A 23,675-nucleotide genomic window follows, 5' to 3' on the forward strand; every position below is an offset into this window, starting at 1 on the left:
AACTAAGCCTCTTAATTTGAGCGGATTTCCTTTTGATTTAAGCTTAAATCTGCTTGAATCAAGAGTCCTTTTTCTTGTCAATGTTTTCGAGAGTCTGGACTCTCGATCCAATGTGTTTTTTTTTTTTCCAGTGTGGTCCAACTTTGGAACTCCATGATAACCTAAACCTGATGAACCAATCAGAGAGCGGCACAGAGATGGCAATACTCTCCCATATACAGGTGCAATAACCGACTCGATCCATTGTGCGCCGCCGGCGCGGCGCCGCGGCGCTTGTCACCTCACGCGACGCGGGGCTTTCAGCAGGACCCCGAAAACCCCGGTTTCGCGCAATTTCTGCGACGCGGAAAACGACCGCCGAGTGGGGGCCTGCACCCGCTAATCTTACTCCGGGCTTATTCTTGCGAGTTATAGATATCACGCGATTTTATGGCGCCCGTCGATTTTATTAGACATTGTTTCCGAGTGTTTGCTAGGAAATTCGAGCGGGGTATCTGACCCACTGGCGAATTACGTCGCTCCAACTGGCCCATCTGTCGATGCGTTTAACCTACTTTTTATGGGGCCTCGATCTTCTTCGGCGCAGATGAAAGCGTCTTGTGAAAGTCTCTAAAACCTATCTAGGCGATGAAAATGTGACGCCAAATTGTTAAAAAAAAAAAAAAAAAAAAAAAAAAAAAAAAAAAAAAAAAAACGAGGGATATGCAAGTGATTTTAACGTGAAGTTATATACATCGCTTGAAAACCACAGATAGAGTTTAGAGGAGATTGTAAAAAAAAACTGGCTGAGTTAGTTTTATGAGAATCGTGTAAGAATTAATTACACAATTCAGCGATATTGACGATGGAACGGGATTGTAATAATGACCGTGTATTCTAAGCCTACTGGATGTTATATTTTGTCTTAAATCATGGTCGTTTTACTTGTTTTGCTTTTACATAGTAATAATGTATACTAGTCTGGCTGATTTGACATTATACGTCATCGGCACTCTAACAATACTATACCCTCGGGCAAGGACCACAGATTTAAATGACACAATACATTGCATGTTGTCCAAGCTCATTCTTAAAAATTCTGATCCGTTTAGGGGTAAAAATACAAATTGAACCGAACAACTTGTAATACATCAAACAGCAAAATACTTTTTCACTACTTTGGCGTGAAAGAGGATCATGCTATTTTTTTATGGAAATTAATATACCCCAATGGAGATGTTGCATGTGTGAGGAATTTGCGATTTGACTGGTGATTCCTATGTAAAAGTTCGTGAGAAACACGATGGTGACACTGGTTTCCTCTGAAATCAACTCCCAAGCCCAAACAAGCTCTCAAGTTGAGGCCAAAATGGAGGGGATATCCCACGCTATCCTGAGAGTCCATCTCTACATCAAAACGAACTCTCCATGCAAAGATAGGGAGCAAATACATTGACAGGGCTGCCACTTTATTTGGGGACTCCAAAACTGAAAACCCGGCATCACTGCTGATGTATTTGCTCCCTATCTTTGCATGGTGAGTTTGTCTTGATGTAGAGGTGGACTCTCAGGATAGCGTGGGATATTCCCTCTATTTAAGCCTCAACTTGAGAGCTTTTTTTGAGCTTGGGAGTTGATTTCAGAGAAAACCAGTGGCACCATCGTGTTTCTCGCGAACTTTTACACCAGAATCAACAGTCAAATCGCAAATTCCCCACACATGCAACATCTCCATTAATATACCCCAATCGGACCTCAGAGTGTTATGACTATATGACCAGTCCGACGGGACATCGTCTCCCTCGCATTACTTGCTATACGATGGCAATTCTTCCTGCAGTGTATGTATGATATGTTGGGCCAATAAAGCTGGTTATGCCTTGTTTTGGTTGCAGATAGGCGTGCTCGCGATGCTGATACTTGGAGCTGCGGCGACCCCTCTGCCTGGACACGCATTCGGCGAGGAACCGGACGAGGAAACGGAACAACACGTAAGACGCGTAGACACATTAACACATTTCAACACGCCCCATAAAACCTGCTCTAGCACATTTATTAGAGGTGGTGACAGATGCCCCGGCTGAGAACCGCCTACCGCCCCGGCGACCGCAGCCAGGGAAATGCAACGCAGAAAATTCAATTTTCAGTCCGCGTAGTACTAGCATGCAAAATGCAGCGCAGTGCGGTGCCTCATTGCACACTTTGCGTCGTCGAGTTGTAAATTTCGAGAAACTTCACGGTCAACGCACGAAAGTGAATAAAGGGGACGTAATTATCGTCACCTTCCGGCCAAAGTATCACAAGCTCCACATCATGCGGCGTTTAAAAATTTCCGTCATTTTATTTCTTTACGGAGAAATTGTTCGATGAAGCTGTCTGAAAATTTCACTGAATTCTCTTGGTGCTGCCGACATAATTCAATGAAATTTTCATTATGCGTTTTTTTCCCAAGTTACTTTTCGTTCGATTCATTTGTACATGACTCCTTGTAGCATAAATAAGTACGTCCAATTTAAAAGGGATCGGGATGCGTGATTTGATAGTGCTACTGAAACGCCGATGGATCAGCGAAAAAGAAACCGCAGCGCACAGTGGATTGAGTCGATAGGAGAGGTAGGATAAACTTTGGACACTTTGAAAGCTCATAACTCCGTTCATACCAAACTTTGAGTTTCTAAAAGTGGTTCCGTTGGTTTCCTCGTAAAATTTTCTTTCAGAAGCACCCCTTTACATTGAAAATGTGATGGAATAAACATCAAAATTTTCAGTTTTAGTTGTTAGGATAAAATGTCCAAAAATGAAAGTCCAAAGCACGAAAATGTCCAAAGTCAAAAAAGTACTTATCTAAAACATGTCCAAATATCTGGAATGCCCGGTATCAGTATTATGGCCGAAAACAAAAATGCCCAAATGTGACATAATTTGACAAAGTGGCGAAATAGGGAGCTTGGAAGCTTTCTACAGAAATATCCATGGAGATCATGAAGTAGCGGTGATACAGAATTATCCTAACCTATTCTTGGTACAGTTAGACTACATAGACACTATAGATAGAAGAATTTATAAGAACCGGCGAATGGCAATATAAAGTATGACTTGTGTAGTAACCGAATACTTGGGCATTTTTTATTTTGGCCATTTCACTGCCACCGGACATTTTAGACACTTGGACATTTTTTGCTCATGGACTTTTTTCACAATGGCCATTTTTTTACTCTGGACATTTTGTCCTATCACCGTTTTAGTCAAACATTTCTTGTCCGACCTCTCTAATTGACTCGATCCACTATGCGGCGCCGAGCTTTATCTGCAACCGGACATACCGTCACCCCTCTATCGCGAGGGCTATATTTATTTCCACGTGAGCCCCGTTTTACGTAAAAAGTCATGCTTCCTGGAGCTCATGCGGAAATCGAGTTACGCCCTGAAGCCAGAGAAACGACAACACATCCTAAGAGACACAACGACTCGCAGCGAAACTGAGCATGTTCTACCGCAGCAGACTTCAGAGCCCACGAAGAATCTATGACTGTTCCATTCCTGCATTTGTGACCATTCTCAACACTTCCCTGTTGCCGATCAGGGGGCCAGCCTGGTTATTCATCCGCAAGACACGACTCGGAATTCCGCCGGTTTGACAACGCCCGGGCGGCACGCTTGCACGCGCTGTGACATTCTACGCGCGCCTGACCATGATGCAAGATGCAACTCTTCGCGCACACCCCGTGGTCCGTGTGTCCCATTATGAGCACGATCCCATTGCCAAACAGCGCTGCCGAGAAAAAAAGACCGCAAATGTATGATATTAATTGCGGAATTCAACCGGGAGTGTTTACAAGTGTACGTACATTTACAGAGTATTCTGCAGTGCTACACGGGGAAAAAACTTCGTGCATGGGACCCGAAGTTGAGGTCATATGGATCTCTGAAGTTTTCGGATCACGTATCTAAAAACTTCAGGTCCAGCTGCCGAAGTTCGGGTCAGACACCTGAAGTACTCCGGTACATACCGAAGTGTCCGAAGTGCCTCGATGTCTGACCCGAACTTCGGCAGTTGGACCTCAAGTTTTCGGATGCGTGATCAGAAAACTTCAGAAATCCATATGACCTCAACTTTGGGTCCCATGCACGAAGTTTTTTTCTCCTTGAAGAAAGAACGCCGTATGAACCTTCAGATGTTGCCAAGTTATCTAGAGGATTATCAAGAGGAATTAGACAACTAGATTCTTTAGCTTTGTCTATCAATTTCAATAACCAGTCCGCTGGCGTATCGACGAGTATTGAATGAGATTCATACCACCCTTACAGAAAATACGGCTCAAAAATATTTATCTTTCGGGTGAGCACGTCCATTTGGCAGCCTTAACCAGATGATATGAACGAAGCCGTCATCGACTCACAACTTCTAGAACAGACATGAGACGTGCGTGCGGCACATTTCGGGGGCTTGAGTTTGAGTAATGAAGAGATCCAGCTCGAAATTGGCAGAGTTCTAAAGGCGGCAAGTATCGGAGATTAATTGGGCCCTCCTCCTTTCCTCTCACTTACCGCCCCCCCCCCCCCCGCCACCCCCGGGGCTTGAAAAATTGAAACTGCCGGTTTTCCGCACGCGTCCTCGCCCCCTCACAAGGTTGACGCGTCTTCTACGGAAACGGACGTTTAGAGCTGCCGAGTCGTTGGGCACATCACACAATGAAAAATATAAAATTAAAATAATAATATGCGCATGCTGCAGATTAGAACGAGGCAAAAAGAAGAGTTGCCTCCTGTGGATGATGGTTTAGAAATCACAATGATCGCATCGGGGAAGTCTAAAATACAATCCTAGCATTACAATCTCCGGAAGGACTATGCGCTTTTTTAAATTTCCCGCCTCAAAAACGATACTGTGCCACACAGGTGAACATTTCTTAAGAGGATCCAACCCTTGCGCACTTAGTTGCTACGCAATATTCAACATAACGCTTGCGCTTCCGCGCACAATTCGTGAGAGACCTAGAACCACCATGGTCTTTATCAACATGAGGGAAATGTGAATATAAACGCGTCGGATGATAAAATCCTGTCTCATAATGTGTGTTTTGAGGGGTTGGCATCGGCCATGTCGAATATCATGTAGCTAACGTGATTTGATTATTTCAAAATGAATTGACATATCATCGCTCCTCTAACCTGGCGTAAAAGACGTAGCCTGATTTTCATGTGAGCCCTATTCTATGTATAACTCTACGCTTCCCGCGGCTCATATGGAAATAAAGATAGGTCCTTATATCTAAGTAGCGACGATATTTGACCACAATCAGCTTAAATACATAAGATGTTCCCTATAATTTCTCTAATGTTAAACCTTTATAGCAGAGTATTAAAGCAGAATTCTGACTTAAAAATTTGCGAGTAAATTCTCCTTGAATTAAAGAAACTTCAAGGAGTTTCAAGATGTTATGATATTTTTTATTAAACCAAAATAATTTTATGGGAATCAAGTTTCAAAATCGCTGCATCGTTTAAACATCGCCCGAGTCTCTAAATCGATGCAGCCAAGAAACATATTTGCCCTTTAATTGTGGTAAAAACCGGACAACGACCGTCAAAAGAAATGACTCGAGGTTCTAATTTTACGGCAATTTCAGCGTCGCGCAAGCCAGGGAAGAGAGCGCGGGTGGAGGTCGAATAATCTTCATAGTCTTATGTTCGTTCAATCCAGGTAGCGGCAATGTGCCTACACCCGTGGTCGAATAGTTATCGCAAATAACTCTCGCAGTGCATTTGGTGCAATGCGAGAAGTATTCACGCAGGCTTGTAGGCGCTGATACGCGTCGAACACCAATCGTACTATTTGGCGCAATGCGCGAAGTATTCCTGCAGTCTTGCAGGCGCTGATATGAGTTGGAGCGCCGACCGCACTGTGTTTGGCGCGATTATTCGCATTAGGATAATCGCGGCATCGATCGATGGGGCTTAAAAGGCCCATGTTGTATTTCGACGCCGTATGAGCATTCCAAAGTTGCCTCGTTTCTCCCGATAAAATATTTTTTCTGAGAAAAGTTAGGAAAGTTCTCTATGTTCGCTTTTTTAGATTGAACGGCGGACCATTAAAAAAGTTACAAATTTAGAGTAAATTCTCCTTGAATTGAGGAAACTTCACAAGGAGTTTCAAGATGTTATGATATTTACTTTCCCGCTTCAATGAGAAAATATTGAATATAATTGGGCGAAGTCGAATTCAGTTGGACTGGCTCCTCACCAAATATACCTGCATTGAAGCGAATGATTGTAACTGCAACTTTGTAACAAGAGGACGAATCTCAATGTATCGTTCTTTTCCAGTCTGCTATTGACAGAAGGCGTTTGTTTATTTGTTCATTTTTGACCCGCTTTTTGTTTTTCTTGGCGCCAAGTCCGCCAACATTCGTTCTTGATCCAAACACCAAACGAAGCGTGATAGTATCACCCATGATCGAGCAACAACAGGCGAAAATACTTCAAGGATGGGCCGTTGAATAAATTTGTTCACAGAAAAAATGGATCGTCTAAAATTGAACTTAGTTTCATATTTTTGAGTGTGTCCCACCTTCAGAGAAGTTTTGATGGATTTTTAATGAGTTTTGAGAGAATTTAAACTTTGGCTTTTAGAGAGATTATTGCTCTTGTTACTGCCACCATGAACATCACTAAGTAAATTACGAATGGCGCGACGAATTCCTTAGAATTCCGGCACATTAAGTTAAGCACGTGGTATATTATTATGTACCACATTGCATTCCTAGCGAGTTTGTATGCCGATAAAAAATAATTTAATATTGAATGAACTATATTTTTGATCCGCTTTGAGTTACTCTTACCGGAAGGATGTTAAATTCAACCACAGTTCTTGACTAAAACTAATTTTATTTACTACATTTAAGGTAATACGATGACTGATCCAGCAATTTGGCAACACCGAATTTACTCCATTTAAACCTATGCTAGATAATCGATTCTTGTCGGAGCACCTGGCCCCTCTAAGAATCGATACATTTTCATAGGTTTAAATGGAGAAAATCCGGTGTTGCCAAATTGCTGGATCCGGCAATGAGTTGGCAAGCTGTTGGGTCTGCCTCTATGCTTCTCGTTTATTAATATGTGTGTGTTGGTGGTTGCAGCCGCCCTCGGCCTACAAGTTCGACTACTCGATCCACGACCCGAACACGAACGACATCAAGTCCCAGTGGGAGCACCGCGACGGCGACCTGGTGAAGGGGGCCTACAAGCTCCTGGAGCCGGACGGCAGCACCCGGCTGGTGGAGTACACGGCGGACAAGGACAACGGTTTCCACGCCACCGTCACGCGCGAGGACGGGGATCGGGAGCCCCAGGAACCCCCCTCCGGCTCGGCCTTCCCCTCGGGCCTCGACGACTACTGACCCGCCAGACCGGACACCGACCGTGGGCGATTCGCCCGCAGCAGTCGTCAACAGTGAGTTCCCACATTACCTAACCTCATAGACTCAAGGTGTGCACATTGCACCTGACAATGAGACCAGAAACAAGAGACCAGAGACAAGAGACCCTCCACTGGACTCTTGGCGACAGGGGGAGGCTTTTACTTTCGGGGATTCAACAATTCCTTATGGACAATTGGACGTATTTCTACGAAACAGACCTATGTGGAGGTGAGAAATATGGGGTGTGCTCGTGGAAGCTGCATAAGAAGCAATGTAAAAGTGGGCGTGATTCCTTTTGTAGAATTGGAAAAGCGGGATTTTACATTCTATCAAAGAGACCTATGTGCCAACTGAATGCGGGATTCATGAGCCGCGGGCATGGCAAGAGAGCGTTGTGAACAGGGCTCATGAGTTAAAGACTCCCTCCAACGATCTCCCCGTTGTGCCGGCGCTCTTTCGTTGCCGCTTACGTCACTGGCGCTTTATTATTCTCATTCACTCTTACGCAAAGAGAACTAACGAGCACACCCCATATTTCTCACTTGCACATAGGTCTGTTTGGTAGAAATACGTCCAATTATAAGGGAGCAACAGTCATCACCCTAATTTCGGCTGTTGACCTACCTACATGGTGGATGATGAGCTTCGGGTGACGTCATGAGCCAAGCAAGTTTCCCAAACTTCGGCCATTTTCGGCTTGTTTGCAAAACGGAACTACCAACACGTTGTTGAACATCAACCATAGGTAAGTCAACAGTAGAATGCTGAAGTCCCGAAAGTAAAAGCTTCCACCATGGCCAAGGTACTAGTGGAGGGTCTCTGTCTCAGGTGCAGTGTGCACACTGCACCTGAAGTGCACCAGTTGAATGAATTGTTTAATGAACTATGTACCCTTATTACTTACATGCCACTATTACTGCTCCTCAGAGCTGGTGTTGCCTATCTTATGAATAAAGGGAAATCTACACGAGTCCAGAATCTGGCCCTACCCCCTCCATTATTGACTGGTCGGTTTTTTTTTACTTTCTTATAGGGTCCTTTACAAATTTGTTTCTATTTAAACCTTGCCTTTACAGGATGAGCATTCGTACAGCCACCGAGAGGAACTAAATTGTATATTGACGAGTAAACTTAAAACTTCGTACTAATGACTCTAATATAAGTCCTTCTTATCTTAAGCTGACTGCAGTGCTACTTAATGAAAAAATTCTTCTTGAAGCAAAGTTTCATTTATTCTTGTTCTCTGTTCCAGTGTCTCTACCTATTTGATGGGAAGTAAGTTTCACCGATCCTATGCGTGAACATGTTCATGAAGTAAATAACTATCATTGCTCAACCGTTGAACTACTTACAGAAATTACTTAAATGGGACACCTACAATTTTTTTTTTTTGAAATTTCATCAAACGTTGTCTCTAGGTACATGATAACAGATGTTCAAATTATTTTATACCAGACTACAAAAACTAACTTGATCAAAGAGCTGACTCTGGAAAGGGAATCTATGTACTTATGCCATGACCTAAAATACATTTGCAAATGCAACAATGTAATAATTGCTTAAACGACTGAAAATTACTAGACGTACTCTCTTTTTTAAACATTGACTGATCTTTAATACATGAAACAGTTACATTCAAGACAAAAAAAAAAAATTGCAAATTGTTGGTTACAAGCTAGGGACAATGCTTTACGCCAAAAAAATTGAAAATTGAACTGAAAAAGAGTATTATTTTTAATTAAGAAAAAAAAACACTCATGTCGAAACACTAACCTGTTAGTTTTACGAAATTCTCCATCACAAGACGTGGCAAAAGCTTGGAACGGGGGTGGCAGAAAAAGCTTGCAATTTTATAAATACTGAAGACATTTTTTTTTTTTACATTTTGTAAATCGTATCGCAATTTTATGAGAAGCTGCTCAGAATATATTGCTGAGTACGCACTGCCAAATTTTCAACTTCTATCTCAATCATGATATGTAAATTACTTGGGAAACTTCTTTCAGGACCGGGAAAATGACATACTATAAGCCATAAACTCATTTTATGCTTTGCTTTAAAATTAAGGGGAATCGGCGTTTTGGGCTCTTCGTGTAAACAACCCTGTATGAATACTAATAAAACAATTATTAAATTGGAATTGAAAGCAATTTTACGGCGCTAATTCGCTTTAAGGGTGGGAATTTTTTTGCTGTCAATTTGCTTCCATTTTTTATACTTTTATACTTTACAACCGTATATTGGACTGGTTTAGGTAAGTGTAGATATTCTACTTTTTCAAGTCTATGAAACGAACAAATTGAACTAGTCTTACATTTTTCATAACATACAAGTGCTACATAATATTTAGGTGCGATAATTTCAAGAAATTTGTTATTTTTAGTGCAAACTGATCATTCTTTCAGAGACTTTCCTCGGCATTGGGTTCCAACGTAAAATCCTCCTGGATTTGTTTTGGAGGAAAATGAAACTTTCCTCTAAATCTAGGTCACGAGAATTTTACGAGAGTGAAAGTTTTGGTAAATTATAGCAGACACCACTTCAACATCATTGAAAATAAGCAAAATTTTTCACTCAGGTAAATATCTGAGGCAGTTTCTAAACGTATGATCTATGTTTGTGCTTGGAATTCCAATTGATCCAATTGGTCATTTTTTTATATTTTAGTAGTAAGGTGTATAGGTACTTAAGTTTTTCTTTGAAACAAGTAGGAAAGTAATTAGTTATATCACAGAACCTACACTTTTAATTTTTTACTTTATTTCATAGATGTGTGAAGAATGAATTTTAAGTTTGTAAGTAATTTTCTTAGGGGAAAAATGATATGCAGTTCAATGCATTAAACTGCCGTAAACCAAATATCAGTATTTTTTTATGTTTGTGCTTCCGTTACATTCGCCGTTACAGGCAATTTGGTTTATGTTAGTTTTTGAGTATATATGAATACTAGAGTTAAACTTTTAGTACCTGTAAATAGAATAATCATTCAAATAAGTTCCTATATAATGAAATAATTGCCTTTTTCCAACTGATTACATTGTTGGTTGTATTTTTGACGGTTTTCACCAGCATTCTGAACCACGAATACTTGTTTTGTGGGCTTATTATTTCTTTTCTTTTTCTTTATCTTTTTCTTCTTCCTTATTAATTGATCTAATTCATACTTTTTTCGTTCGAATGATCAATAAAAAATTTTAAAACGCATTCTACTTTTATTCATTTTCCTCCAAAGAAATCTTCACTGTTAAATTCGTTCTCTCCAACGTACTGGGAAGTACTAACGCATACTAAAAAATACGCGTTGAAAATGAAAATATCTTGTTACCATTCTGAAAATGAGATCTAATCAACAGTGAATTTACTTTCGAGTTAAAACTTGTTGAACAAAAAATAAAAAAAAATCGCCGAATAATGACTAACGAATGTCAGGGCGATTGCTTCGATAGGTGAGTTCTTGCAAATTAGGTTGAAATTGCTAAATGATTGCTCGACACTATTTGGTCATTATTCATCATTAGGCAAATCTTAAAGTCGACTTTCAAAACTGGTTGCGCCAAAGGGAGGATGAAAGTATGTACGGAAAGAATTTTTGAGCGATACAGGCATTTGCAATTAATTGTGGTGGCACCCCAATTAATTGCGGCACTACCCTAATAAATTAGGTTACTGACCCAAATGTTGCAGTACAACCACAAATAATTGGAAATTTCCTTAACATCCAACAAATTGGGGATGCTGCCATAATTCTAGGGGATAGCCCCTAACACTTTTTACCGTGATGGGGTCTATAAATATACAATGAAAAAAAAGTCGGCTATGTGAACCGAACTTTCGGTGTTCCATATCATCGGTTAACAAACTGTACTTTCAGTTCGTGGAGCCGAACCAGTGGCTTTGCGATATATCGATTGTCCTGCCAATTAAACCTATGGTAAAGAATCGATTATCAAGGTGTTCGCAGCAAACGCCCTGATTATCGATCCTTTTCCATTGGTTTAAATGGCATGACAATCGATACATCGCAAAGCACGCCACGCCACTGAGCCGAACGTTCGGCATACGCGACCAAACTTCGTCCATCAGTTCACTTTATCGCACAAATTCGGTTACACGAACCGAAAGTTTAGTTTGATAAACCGAAAGTTCCGTTTGATAAACCGAAAGTTCCGTTTGATAAACCGAAAGTTCCGTTTGATAAACCGAAAGTTCCGTTTGATAAACCGAAAGTTCCGTTTGATAAACCGAAAGTTCGGTTTGAAAAACCGAAATTCCAGTTTGACAAAGCGGATTCCTTGAGATGATATGGAACACCGAACTTTGGTACACACGACCGAACTGTTTTTTTCAGTGATATTTTCGATTTATTTTAATGCGTCAGTTTATCTCTGCACTGGGAAAAAAACACATTGAATCTAGAGTCCAGACTCTTAAAAACATCGACAAGAAAAAACTCTCTTGATTCAATCAGATTTAAGCTTAAATCAAGAGCCAAGCCTCTTAATTTGAGCGGATTTCCTTTTGATTTAAGATTAAATCTGATTGAATCAAGAGTCCGTTTTCTTGTCAATGTTTTCAAAAGTCTGGACTCTAGATCCAATGTGTTTTTTTTTCCGGTGTTGATTATGTTTTGCCTGAAATTTGGCTTTTACGAGGTACCAGGCATTTTGGATTGGTTTCCGATCGATTGACTGGTGAAAGACGACGACGGCGAAGTTCTCCCCTGGTGGTGACCTGATTAGTGGCCGAGGGTGTCTTTAATGACTCGCCGAACTCGAGTTAATTACGCGCCCCCGCGCTACAGCTAATCACTGGAGCAAGGTCGCCACGCATCAGGCATCACCCCGCGCAAAAAAACTGCACCTTGACCTTGCGCCACGCCGTGTTTATCAATCAAAGGTCGCGGTCGGATTTACGAGCCTCCGGGAGGGTGGCGCTCACAAATTCAGGATAGGGATCCCTTCATTTACCTCGCGGAGGGCTGAATATACATTCTAGATAGAATGTCGCTTTGACATCCGAAATCTTGACTATAAGACTTTTTTTAAAAGCTTAAGTCAGGGTTGCCACAGAATTTAGAAAATTAAATTCCCTGACAAACAAATTCAGGATAGGGATCCTTTCATTTATCTCGCGGTGGGCTGAATGTACACTCTAAATAGAATGTCGCTATGAAATCCGAAATCTTGACAATCGGACTTTTTTTAAAAGCTTAAGTCAGGGTAGCCACAGAATTTAGAAAATTAATTTCCCTGCGACAATTTCCTGATTTCTCTGTCGCATTATTTGGTAAAATTCCCTGACAATTGAGGATATCAGCGGTGTGCCTAAGTCGGCAATCACATGACTCTATTTGCGACGTCGCACAGTGGATCGAGTCAATAGGAGAGGTCGGACAAAATTTGGAAACTTTAAACACTTATAACTCCGTTCATACAAAACTTTGATGGTTTAAGAGGGGTTCCATTGGTATTATCGTGAAATTTTCTTTGAGCAACCCTTTTAATTTAAAATGTGACAAATTAAACATTAAAATTTGCAGTTTTGGTCAAAAATTTCATGTCCGACCTCTCTAATTGACTCTATCCACTGTGAGTCGTCGTAGACTTCCTGTCATACTTTGTTATTTAAACGGAAAACTACTCAACGGCAATTCTTTAAAACTGCCGTGATTTTTCTTCTCTGTGTGAGGAGGAAAGATCGGAATGTGCAGAGCCTCTCATAACAAACGAGGTATATTTCTGTAACTTTGGCCACCCACTCAACTGCTGAAAATGAGTAAGCTCAATTTTATCCACACATCTAACTCAGAATTTTAATAATATTGACGTTTCCAGTTTGTAATTAACACAATTACCTATATTTAACGGGCAACAGAGGGATTTCTCTTGCATACTAATGCAGGTACACGTCAGGTATACTTCAAGTCACGTTGGGCTGTGAGTATTGAAGGGCATACAAATTATCTTTCTTAATGAGCTCTAAATAGATGCGGTCGTCACGTTATCGAGTGAAGATGGCCTCATAATTGGGCGTGTATTTATGCTAAAAGGAACTATGTGCATAGGTTTTACGTGCGACATAGTTCCTTTTAGCATAAATCCGTCCAATTGACCCTCAAATGGCATTGTGTGCATAAACCCTTAAGTTTTGATTTTTAATCCTTAGAGTACCTGAAGGATCATTTAAGCAGCCGTGAGATGATTTCCCCTTGGATTTTTCAGTCCACTGATTTTGAGCTCTGAAAAAAGAACTCGATTCTGATCATAAGATTCAGACGGGTACCTCATTGTATTGGCATTTTATGAGCCTCTCTCTAAATTTGTTAACGATAAAAAAATACGCTTATTTTGCATTACTTTTAACATAGGCCGTTTTTCATTGAAAAATTCTAAGTAAGTCATGCAGTTTAAGCGGTTCAATAATCTCCTCCAGCTTATGTCTGACACATCATGGCCACGGACAATCAACAGATGTTGAAGCACCGGGCGTTATCTGTCACGACAAACACGAGATAATGCCACTTCGGAAGTACTGCATCGATTTGGTGATTGGTGCCCTTCAGCAGTGCAACGTTACAAATGGATAGGTGATGAAAAAATGAAGAACGAATGCAAGCTTTGAACGAGCTTTGAAAATTGAGCAGAGTTTTAATCTCTCGAGTAAAAATTAAAAAAGTTGATGCGATAACTTTCGAGAGAACTTTCGTGCTCTTTCTGTAGCGGAGTTTAACTTTTACCTATATTCCTCCGTTGAGTTATACAGGGTGTCTCAAAAAAAGGAGCATCCCTGAGATTTTCAGGAACAGGGGGCAAATTTTAAAAAATGGTAAAACACAAACCTATTCCTTTACAGGAAGGGGCACCTTTTCTTGATATTTAGAAACTTGGCACACCAGAGGTAACTAAAGAAGGAGGAAGTGCGTGGTAACCCCCCCACCTCCCCCACGTGTTTCGAAATTTTCAAATAGTGACCCCCTTCTTTTAATACAACATTTTAAAATGATTATCTGTATAGAAAATACTTGTAATCATCTCGTTCGGCAGCTGATTTCTGAACTCCTCATTGTGTTGATCTGTTTTTATGAAATACTTTGGAAAAATACATGCGCTTTTTTTGTCTTTCTTTCTTTCTTTCTTCCTTTGAGAGAGGATATTTTGGGAACATTTTGAACAATTTTAAGCTCGAGATAGTGCTTCCGACTAAAAAGCTAAATCATGTCTAGTCCCTGACACAGAGATAATGTTACCACTAATAATTGGATGTATTTATGCCGAAAGAAACTATGTGCATATAGGGTTTGCGCGAGACATAGATCTTTTTAGCATAAACACGTCCAATTAACGGCACCACTGCACTTGTTGCCAGATGAATTATTTCAGCTAAATACCTCATACATACGGCAAAAGATTCTTAGATTGGTCGTAATTTATCCAACCTTGTCATGCAACATGGAATTTGCAATCCTTTTTTCTTGGAACTACAATAAGCGTAGCTGAACTGGTTCTCTTGAGCTGACACCGCGATCAAATTGCAAACGGATAGGAAAAAATCCGAGGTCAAGATGCGAGAAATATACGCAGAGAGGTCACTCCAGATATGTTCATCTCGATGATCATTATCTGCATGCTTTCCTGGGCACCCCAGAGGAGATATATTATGAGAAATTAGGGTAAGTATAGCATGCGTGATCAAGTATCCATAGACTTTATAGGTTGCAGGCTATCATACAGCCAATTGTAAATATTTTAAAACGTGAGTTTAAAGGACGACTGTGAATCCAGTAAAAAATTCCCACTTGCGCGCAAAATGGGAGACAATGAAACTTTTCGAGCACACCTTTTGAAGCCTTCTCAGCGTAAGCTCAAAGCTCAGTTCAAGGCTCCATTCTAATTATTCCCTTTTTAAGATGACAGCATAACGAAGTGTAAACCCCAAAACGGGACACTGTCCATCAATTGTTCCGCAACCGACTGGTCGTCAATCGCATCCAAGTCACGACAACGTGCATGCAGAGTATAAATTCAATGACGAAATCAGATTTGATTCTTCTTTTTTTCCCCTCCCATCTCAGTTCAGGAATCTTAGTTAAAGGTGTTAGATATCTGCGAGGAAAATGGCTGCGTGATTTAACCAATCTTTTACGGATGATCTCTCAATTAATATAATTATAAGACGTTTCACGTTTCTACGTCAAATATTGAGGAAGATATCGCTTTTTGAAGGGTCCAAAAAATAAACGAACGCGTTCGCGAATAACAAAGTTGCCAATATGTTTGTGTGGCACACAGATAGGTTGTTCATAGCGAGCGTGAGCAACATCGATTGGTGAGACAGAGGGGCTAACAATATCAAAGTAATGGAAGGCAAACCTACCTCTTAAAATTTTCGTAATTTATGACACTTTGTATGCCGATGGTTTCAACGGATTCATACATCAGACAACTGATGTTATTATGAGTATTTAAAAAAAAACCGTAACATCTTCTATCAAAGTAAATATGATATCGAAGTTCGCGTATCCTACCATGAAAGTTTTCATGTAATTTCTCAAAGACCTTCTAGAATCCAACCCTGAGGCAAAATTATCCTTTTAATCGTGTACGAGTTTGGTTACTTGATGACAATACATAAAAAAAGAGAGGATGCAAAATGAAATACTGGATTTGAATCTTAATTACACTATTGTATTCGCTACTTGAATGTATACGCTTACAAGATTGTGCCGAGGCATTATGCAATTATGTCTTGATTGCTAATTTTAAGTAATGCTTCCGGTCAACTAGTCACGCTGTAAAATTCGAACTGATGCCAAAATGATGTGCACCTGTCGTGAATACTTAGCATGGAAACAAATGGCCCAGCAAAATATTTTTGGCTGCATAGTATCTAGGTCCCAATTAATCGATGCGCGAAAGTGGGAAACCTTCGTATAGGCCTAACTTATTTGTAGTTCTGCTGGTATACGGCAAATAATTTTTTTAAAAACTGATATATTCGGATGACTCGAAAAATTAGCATCTGTGTCGTTCATTCTGAATACGTAGGTGTAAAAGGGAGAGAGAAAAAAAAAACAAATTTTCGATCAAATTTTGAGATTCGCCACTAATAAAGTCAAAAACAGTTTTAGCACTACGACTATTAATGACAGACAAACTAGTAAGACGTGTCTGTCTTCCAGTGGCGTCACGTGAATGATCGATTATCGATATCTCCCCATTTGAATCTATGGTAAAGAATCGATTGCTAAGGTGTTCGCTGCGAACACCCCGATAATCGATCTTTTTTCATAGCTTTCGTGGCGTATCAATCGATATATCGCAAAGCACGCCACGCCACTGCTGCCTTCACTCTCTTGGGAACAATCACCAAACTCATTCTCGAAAATTGTGGGGGTCACCAGAACATCGGCTAAACGCGTGTCCATTCAAAAATGGGAAAACTTTCACTAGCATCGGAAACCTTAATATTTAACATGCAAACCAATTCCAAAATGCATTTTATATTATTAATAATATTAGTGAAAAAAACAAGAGAAAAAACTCGAAAAACACTTATCTCGACTGAGCGAGAACACCAGTAATTAACGGTGCACGTGAAAAAAATAAAAAAAGGACACAAAGGATTTTTAAATTAGGCAAAGTTGAAAAAAAAGTAACGATCCGTTTACGTGAAGAAGAAACTAAACTACATTTACTGGAAACAAAACGAAATCAATGTAAAAATTTTGCGACTCGAGATACGTGTTTTTCTAGTTCAAACATTTTAACATGCAAAGATCTTAAGTCAATAGACCATCACAGCAAACCCTCCACCACGTTAGATAAAGCATTAAAAATGGATTCAATTTTTCAAACCCGGTCACTTAGCTGCCAAGTCTAATAAAGTATATCCTTTGAGAAAAATATGTGGTAATCCATACGAACTAAGTGGAGTAACATATCACTTCTCACTGACGGAACATTTTTCAACCAATTTAGGATGATAAACATCGAATGGAAAGCATGTACGTAGATGCAAAAGCATGTATTTTTAATGACTGATAAATACACCAATAGCACAACTAAACACCATCTACGACATAAAACAATGCGGTATTGGGAAGCGAGAGATTATTTAATTCTACTTTCAGTGAAACACTTTCCGACTATCGTGTTATTCTCGTCGTAAAAGTTGTACATTTTTTATTACGTTCCATACTCAAAAGGGAATTGATGAAGAAATAAAATATTCAATAAAATGTAAATCAGCAGCCTGAGAGATGTCTTCGGCCGCAAATCTCAGATAAAAATTTAGATAACGTTCAAATTGCCAAAATATTACACATGCATGTTGAACTTGACAGGGATTAGAATATTTGAGAATGATACTTCAATGGGCCTGTTGCAAACTTTTGCTAGAGCAAAAATAAGAGTTGTTTCTGATAGATAATGCCTCAAAAATCACGATGAGCGCATCGGCAAAGTCTGAAATGCACTCATAACTTCACAATCTGCGTAAGAAAATTGCGTTATTTTGAGCTTCCCGCTTCAAAAACGATACCACTGCACAGGTGAACATTTTGTTAGAGGAGTCGCTCCATCGTCGGCAATATTCATCATGGCCGACGCTTGCGCAGTTCCGCGCGTAATTCGAGGAGCGTTCAAGGTCAATTAAGGCGGGTGAGGAAAATATGAACGTAAACACGCCGATTGTTATCTGGTCTAATCCTGTTCAGGTGTTATCTCGTCCCATCAGAGGTATTTTGGCGGATTGTCGTCGGCCATGATGAGTATTGCCGACGATGGAACGACTCCTCTAACAAAATGTTCACCTGTGCCGTAGTATCGTTTTTGAAGCGGGAAGCTCAAAAAAACGCACATTTCTTACGCAGATTGTGAAGTTATGAGTGCATTTCAGACTTTGCCGATGCGCTCATCGTGATTTTTAGGGCATTATCTATAAGAAACCACTCTTATTTTTGCTCTAGCAAAAGTTTGCAACAGGCCCATTCTCATTTGTTCCCTTCTTGGTTCCTGATGTGAATAAAGCAGTTACTTTTCAAATTATTAAAAGAAAATAAATTTAATCGAAGTTATAGTCACTGTATGTTTTACATTCATGACTGCAAATTTCAACTTCAAAATGTATTTTGTTTGTTCTGAAATTCTATCCTAAAATTAACTGTCAGTACAGCCGGAGCGCAGTTTGATATCTCCATCAATTTGGCAAGTTCTTTCGTTGGGGTCGTTTTCTCAAAATTTTGAACTGTGGCTCCAAATTTAGCAGATGCATTTTTTAAAAAGATAAAGAACCGATGGGCAAATACGATAGACTTCCATCTAAATGGAAATATTTCTGGCTGATTCGGCTTCAAAATTTGGAACTTACTTAGGCATTTTTAAAACTCAAAATAAAGATAATACGATGCATGAAAAAATAAATAAATACAAATTTCAACTACAATAATGTGAGGACTATGGTGTCCGAGATAGTTCAACAATTCCTTAGATTTGAATCGGGACTAGCAAAAACCGTTAATGTCCATTTTTCATGTCTTTAATTTTTTTGAGTTCATAAAACTTTTCGGAGTTGATAGCAACCACGAAAGTGGCTTTAAAAGTCGTCTTTGGGTTTCCTTAATCCTAAAACGAGCCATTTCATCACTTTTACGCTTATGTCAACTCTTTAAAAGTATTATGAACTAAAAAAAAACACTTACGACTGGAAAAATCGACATTAGCGGTTTTCGCACGTCCCGATGCATTTGGGAGCCTTGCACAGGGTGTTTTTTCTTCAACTCTACTTTATATCAAATTGGATTTACAAATTTTACGACGAGATAACAGATTATTGGACTGTAGAACGCTAATCAAGCCTAACTCGCATGAAGCCACGAGCCCCAAACGACCGGTAATCACTTGACGGCAAGACTCATGAATCATCGTTCGATAGGCTCGTTCAACGCTCAACAGTCCGATCGAGACTGACACTGTAGCGAAATCGATTGCAAAATTGGAGATAGCCTGGAAACTAATCGTACAAGAGAGCTGAGGGAAAATACGGAGCACCACGCACTGATAACAACGACGCTTATCACCAACGGAATTCACTTTTAATCGTCGCGGAATTCACCGCGATCGTCGACACAATGACCGTTCTTGAAATAAACTGGGATCGCCGAGGATGCTCGCGGTAAGGTCAAGATCCCGAAGTGGGAACGCTGGGATAACGCTGCGGTCCACGTAACGTCTCGGGGGGAGACTGGGGCCGAAAACACAAAATTCGGAAACACACACGCACAGAGCACGGAGCACGGCGGCCGCGGTGTGCGACGGTAAACAAAACAGATGAAACACTAAATCAACTGTCTTGGAAACCCATCGCTATTAAGGAGGAATTAGGCGTGCACTGTTGCCAGATCGGGCTGGTTTTATTTGATGAAAATTAACTTAATATTATTCTATGTCCTACCCGGAATACACTGCCGTGCTAAGCAAGAATGCCGTAAATCCATCAAGATTTTCCCGCGGTTTTTGAAACTTAACACTTTATAAAATATAAACTGTTTTACCTGTGCACCTCAGATTTTTAAGTTAAGTTCTTGATAGCATTTGAGAAAGAACTCTGTAAAAACATTGGCCCCACGTACACTAGTTTTTTTGCTATGATACATTTTTTCCAAACAATTTAAAATGCCATAAACGCCATTTTAAATTTTTTGGAAACAATGTATCATAGCAGAAAAACTTGTGTGCCTTCGGACAATGTTTTTACAGAATTCCTTCGCAAATACTATTAAGAACTTAGCCTGAAAATTTGAAGAGCATTAGTTGAAACAGTTTTTATTTTATTAAGCGTTAAGTTCCAAAAAACGCGGGAACATATTGATGGATTTACGGCGTTCTTGCTTAGCCCGGTAGTGTTGCATTGGCCCCAAATTTTGTATCATCGGGCTTCGCCAATCAGAGAGCTTAAGCTGGCCTTAACTTGCGCTAGGCTGATTAAGAAAATTCAGTATCTAGGTTATAACGAAGTACCGATCTAGGCAGAAGACTGCCACTTTCTACCAAAAAAGATGTCAATTTCTGATTGATCGGCAAGTATTAGGCTTTCATGGTATCCCCTCCCGTATCCATTTTTGGATCATGGTAAACAAACAATGAGGCGACGGAGATCTGAGCTTAATGTGGATTTTCTATTTACGAACTTCAAGAAGAAGCTCTGACCACTTTGATGAATGTATTTGCCCAAAATAACTTTTTCACTTTGAGTATCTATCATTGCTACCTCTGTAATACAAATTTCTGTAGATTAGGTTTGTTTAAGCTAAATTTTGAGGGCCCACTGAACAGCGTAAAAATGATGAAGCTAGCAGAGGGAAGCCCATATGGACATGGTAACACTCTTCACTCTCCCTTCGAAGTTACTGTATTTGAGACAGCATTAGACGGCATGCGTCAGTAATCATGGCAAAAAATCGGTCCCCAACTCTCCCAACCTAGAAGGATAGTCGAAAGACATGTAGGTACATGATGCTCTAGGGGTGAAGGTCTAAGCTGCGTTACAGGTTACAGGTGCGTTACGAGGGAAGAAAGGGCCGCGTTAAGGTGCATAAATGTACACTTTTAAAGAGAATTTTTTTCACATCATGTCTCACCATCTTGTTATAATTATTGTGTTGATAAATTTACTCGTTTGTTTCATTATCCTCTCTCTTCTCGACTTTGCAATTGAAACATTTTCAGACCACTTGTTTTACCTCCGTTTACTCCTTCCCTTTAAGTCTCTTTTCGTGTTTTCACGAATAAAAAAGCAGGAAAAATCAAGGGAGTTATTAGTGAGCTTTTCTTAGTTTACGTCTGTTGAGGAGTAAGAGGTCGAGTAGCAGTACGTATTTCATTAAAAAGGTGGGATGATAAAACCGCGTTATGAAGAGGGAAAAGCTTTTTTCTCTTTTTTTTTTTTGCTTGACGTATCCATGACGTCATGTGTTTGAAGAATGGAGAATTTGCACACAAAAATTGTATTGCTTCATCTGAGAGTGCCTAATGAGCTGAGTTCGCAGTATTTTTCTTCATTTTTTTCTGACATGGGAATTTGGAGAAAAATAGATTTAAAAATGAGAAAATGCACCGCCTTGTGACGTCATCCGGCGGCATTTCCCATTTAAACACATGTATTTTAGCAGATTAGGTTATTTTGTCATATTCTCTCCGATAATTGCCCAATTTAGAAACCAAGGATATCCTCGTAATCAGCCTTCCTGGCAGTGTCGTGTCAAAGATGAAATTCACAAAATTCAAGACGCCTGCAAATTCTCTATTCGACGAAAAAAGTTAAGGCGCGGAAAAACCAAATCTGACAAGCGAGTTTTTCTTTGTTGACGTTTGTTGGGGAATGAGAGGCCGAGGAGCATTACGTATTTTATTAAGGAAGTGGGATGATAAAACAGCGTTATGAAGAGGGAAGGAAGCAGAAAAAGCTTTTTCCTTTCCTTTTTCGGCTTAACGTATCCATGACGTCATGTGAAATTCGAAGAATTTGACAAAAAAAAGTAAGGTGGAAAAACCAAATCTGACACCAGAGCACGCACCACTCGAATCTCGCGGTCTCCGGGAGGGGGCGAAAGGGGATCGCTGATTAGCGTAAAGCGGCGATCCGCGCGGCTGAAATTCAGCCGGTTCGACGCGCGGTAACGCTCGACGTTCGCGGACGTAAACGTAAACGTGGACGCGGACGGGACCGCACGGGATGCGCAACAATAAAGAGCGCGCGAGGGCAAAAGCCACACTGAAGCCGGGCCCGACCCCTGCCCGCGGACGAGCGTCCGTTACAGGTTTACGAATCCGGACGGGAGCGCGGTTGCCGGCTCGATGCTCGCTGCTGGGTCATCGGTGAGCATCGGTGACGTAACGCTGAACCGTCGTTGAGCATCGGTGACGTAATGCTGAGCTGTCGTTGAGCTTGCGGTGAGACTGCTGCAATCAAAGCTGACAGTTTGAATGCGAACTTATGTGCTGATGGTATCAACGGCGCTTTTTTCTTTGCTTAAGCGGCCAAACTACTTGACATTGATCGCAGTGGGGTTTTTGATCAATTTTTTTCGGATCAATCACGGTTAAATATTTGGCGGAGAAATTTTATCGCCCTCCCCCACCTGCCTTGTGTTGGTCCAAAAAAAAGAAAAAGCGAAGGAAAAAAAAGGAAAATAAAGAAAGAGAAAGAGAAGGAAAAGGAAAGAACGAAGGAAAGAGTCGTAGGATTGTTCGTGACTAACTTGACTCACATTGCAAATTAGGTGCGGAAGAGGGAAGGATGGTTGGATTTGGTTATAATTCATGACAAAATTTGACTCAAATTCTATACTAGATTCGACTATTAACACGAGATTGTGAATTTTGTAAATGTTAATTGACAAAAAATGAGTCATATCAAAAACCCTAACTTTCAAATTACCTCATTTTAACAAAAAGGACGTTTCGGGAGCCTAACTGCTCCCGTCTTCAGTGGGTGACGACTGAGGCGCTCGCAGCGCACCATAAGTCAGAATCTGACTGAGGGTGGGAGCAGTTAGGCTCCCGAACCAAAGTCCTTTTTGTGCAAATCAGGTAATTTGAAAGTTAGAGTTATTGATACGACTCATTTTGTGTTAATCTATATTAGATGCTTGAAAATTTTGACACTTTTCGGGGGAAGCCCCCCGTACCCCCTTCCGCCCCCTTCGAAGTGTCTAGATACACTTCTGACGAGAGGACGGGCAAAAGTTAAAGTTTTCCTCGGCCTTTGCGAGCACACAGGTTAAAAAATGTCGTTTGTTAACGGGATGGCATTTAGTGTGCAGTTGATTTATACAGAGATGTCGAGATGCAATTACACCATCCAGGAACGTCTTCGCAGATAGAAAAATCCTAGACACTCCCTGGACGGTGAAATGCTTCGTACTCCTCTGAACATGCATAACATTCCATTTCATCCTGCATTTTATGAAACACAAAAGATAATTATTTCCATCGCAGAACGCGAGGAGTGGAAAAACACTGTGGGCAATCTAAATTTTTATCCTCTAACAATACTAGATGGCGATGTGGAAAGTTCACTTGGAAAATTTAAAAAGCCAAAGGACAGAAACTTTTGAGACTCACCAGTATCATCGCAGGTAGAAAGATTCAATTTTTCAAGTAATAGAAATTACCTTCACTGAAAAAAAACTCCGGCCGTAGAGGCTATACTTACGGGCTATATAGACATACTGTCCGCGTTCCGGGCTCAGAGCCCGAAAGTTCCGGGTGTAGC

At 40.5% G+C, this 23,675-nt stretch overlaps 2 protein-coding genes across 9 annotated transcripts in view; one reads left to right on the forward strand and one right to left on the reverse strand.

Annotated features, from left to right (window-relative positions):
* Window positions 1–17,249, forward strand: part of LOC109039441 (cuticle protein 19) — a 29,917-nt gene extending 12,668 nt beyond the window's left edge. For 2 of the 5 annotated variants that reach the window (XM_072298389.1, XM_019054920.2), the window contains exons 2-4: window positions 1,875–1,970; window positions 7,122–7,435; window positions 8,656–17,249. In XM_072298389.1, coding sequence (XP_072154490.1) covers window positions 1,890–1,970; window positions 7,122–7,382 — 342 coding nt within the window. In that variant the 5' untranslated portion in view covers window positions 1,875–1,889 and the 3' untranslated portion in view covers window positions 7,383–7,435; window positions 8,656–17,249. Of the gene's footprint in view, window positions 1–1,725; window positions 1,971–2,280; window positions 3,820–7,121; window positions 7,436–8,655 lie in introns of those variants that run through there. The other 3 variants (XM_072298390.1, XM_072298388.1, XM_019054919.2) reach the window with 3 other exon arrangements.
* The window catches only part of Lmpt (four and a half LIM domains protein limpet), a 220,117-nt gene extending 197,981 nt beyond the window's left edge, over window positions 1–22,136 (reverse strand). For 3 of the 4 annotated variants that reach the window (XM_072298384.1, XM_072298383.1, XM_072298382.1), the window contains exon 1: window positions 19,458–19,746. The gene's annotated coding sequence lies outside the window, so the exon portion shown is untranslated. Of the gene's footprint in view, window positions 1–19,457; window positions 19,747–21,975 lie in introns of those variants that run through there. The other variant, XM_072298381.1, reaches the window with a different exon arrangement.
* Between the last annotated feature and the right edge of the window lie 1,539 nt (window positions 22,137–23,675).

This window comes from Bemisia tabaci, chromosome 3 (genome assembly GCF_918797505.1).
Source record: "Bemisia tabaci chromosome 3, PGI_BMITA_v3".
In the NCBI taxonomy this organism is placed as follows: Eukaryota; Metazoa; Arthropoda; class Insecta; order Hemiptera; family Aleyrodidae; genus Bemisia; species Bemisia tabaci.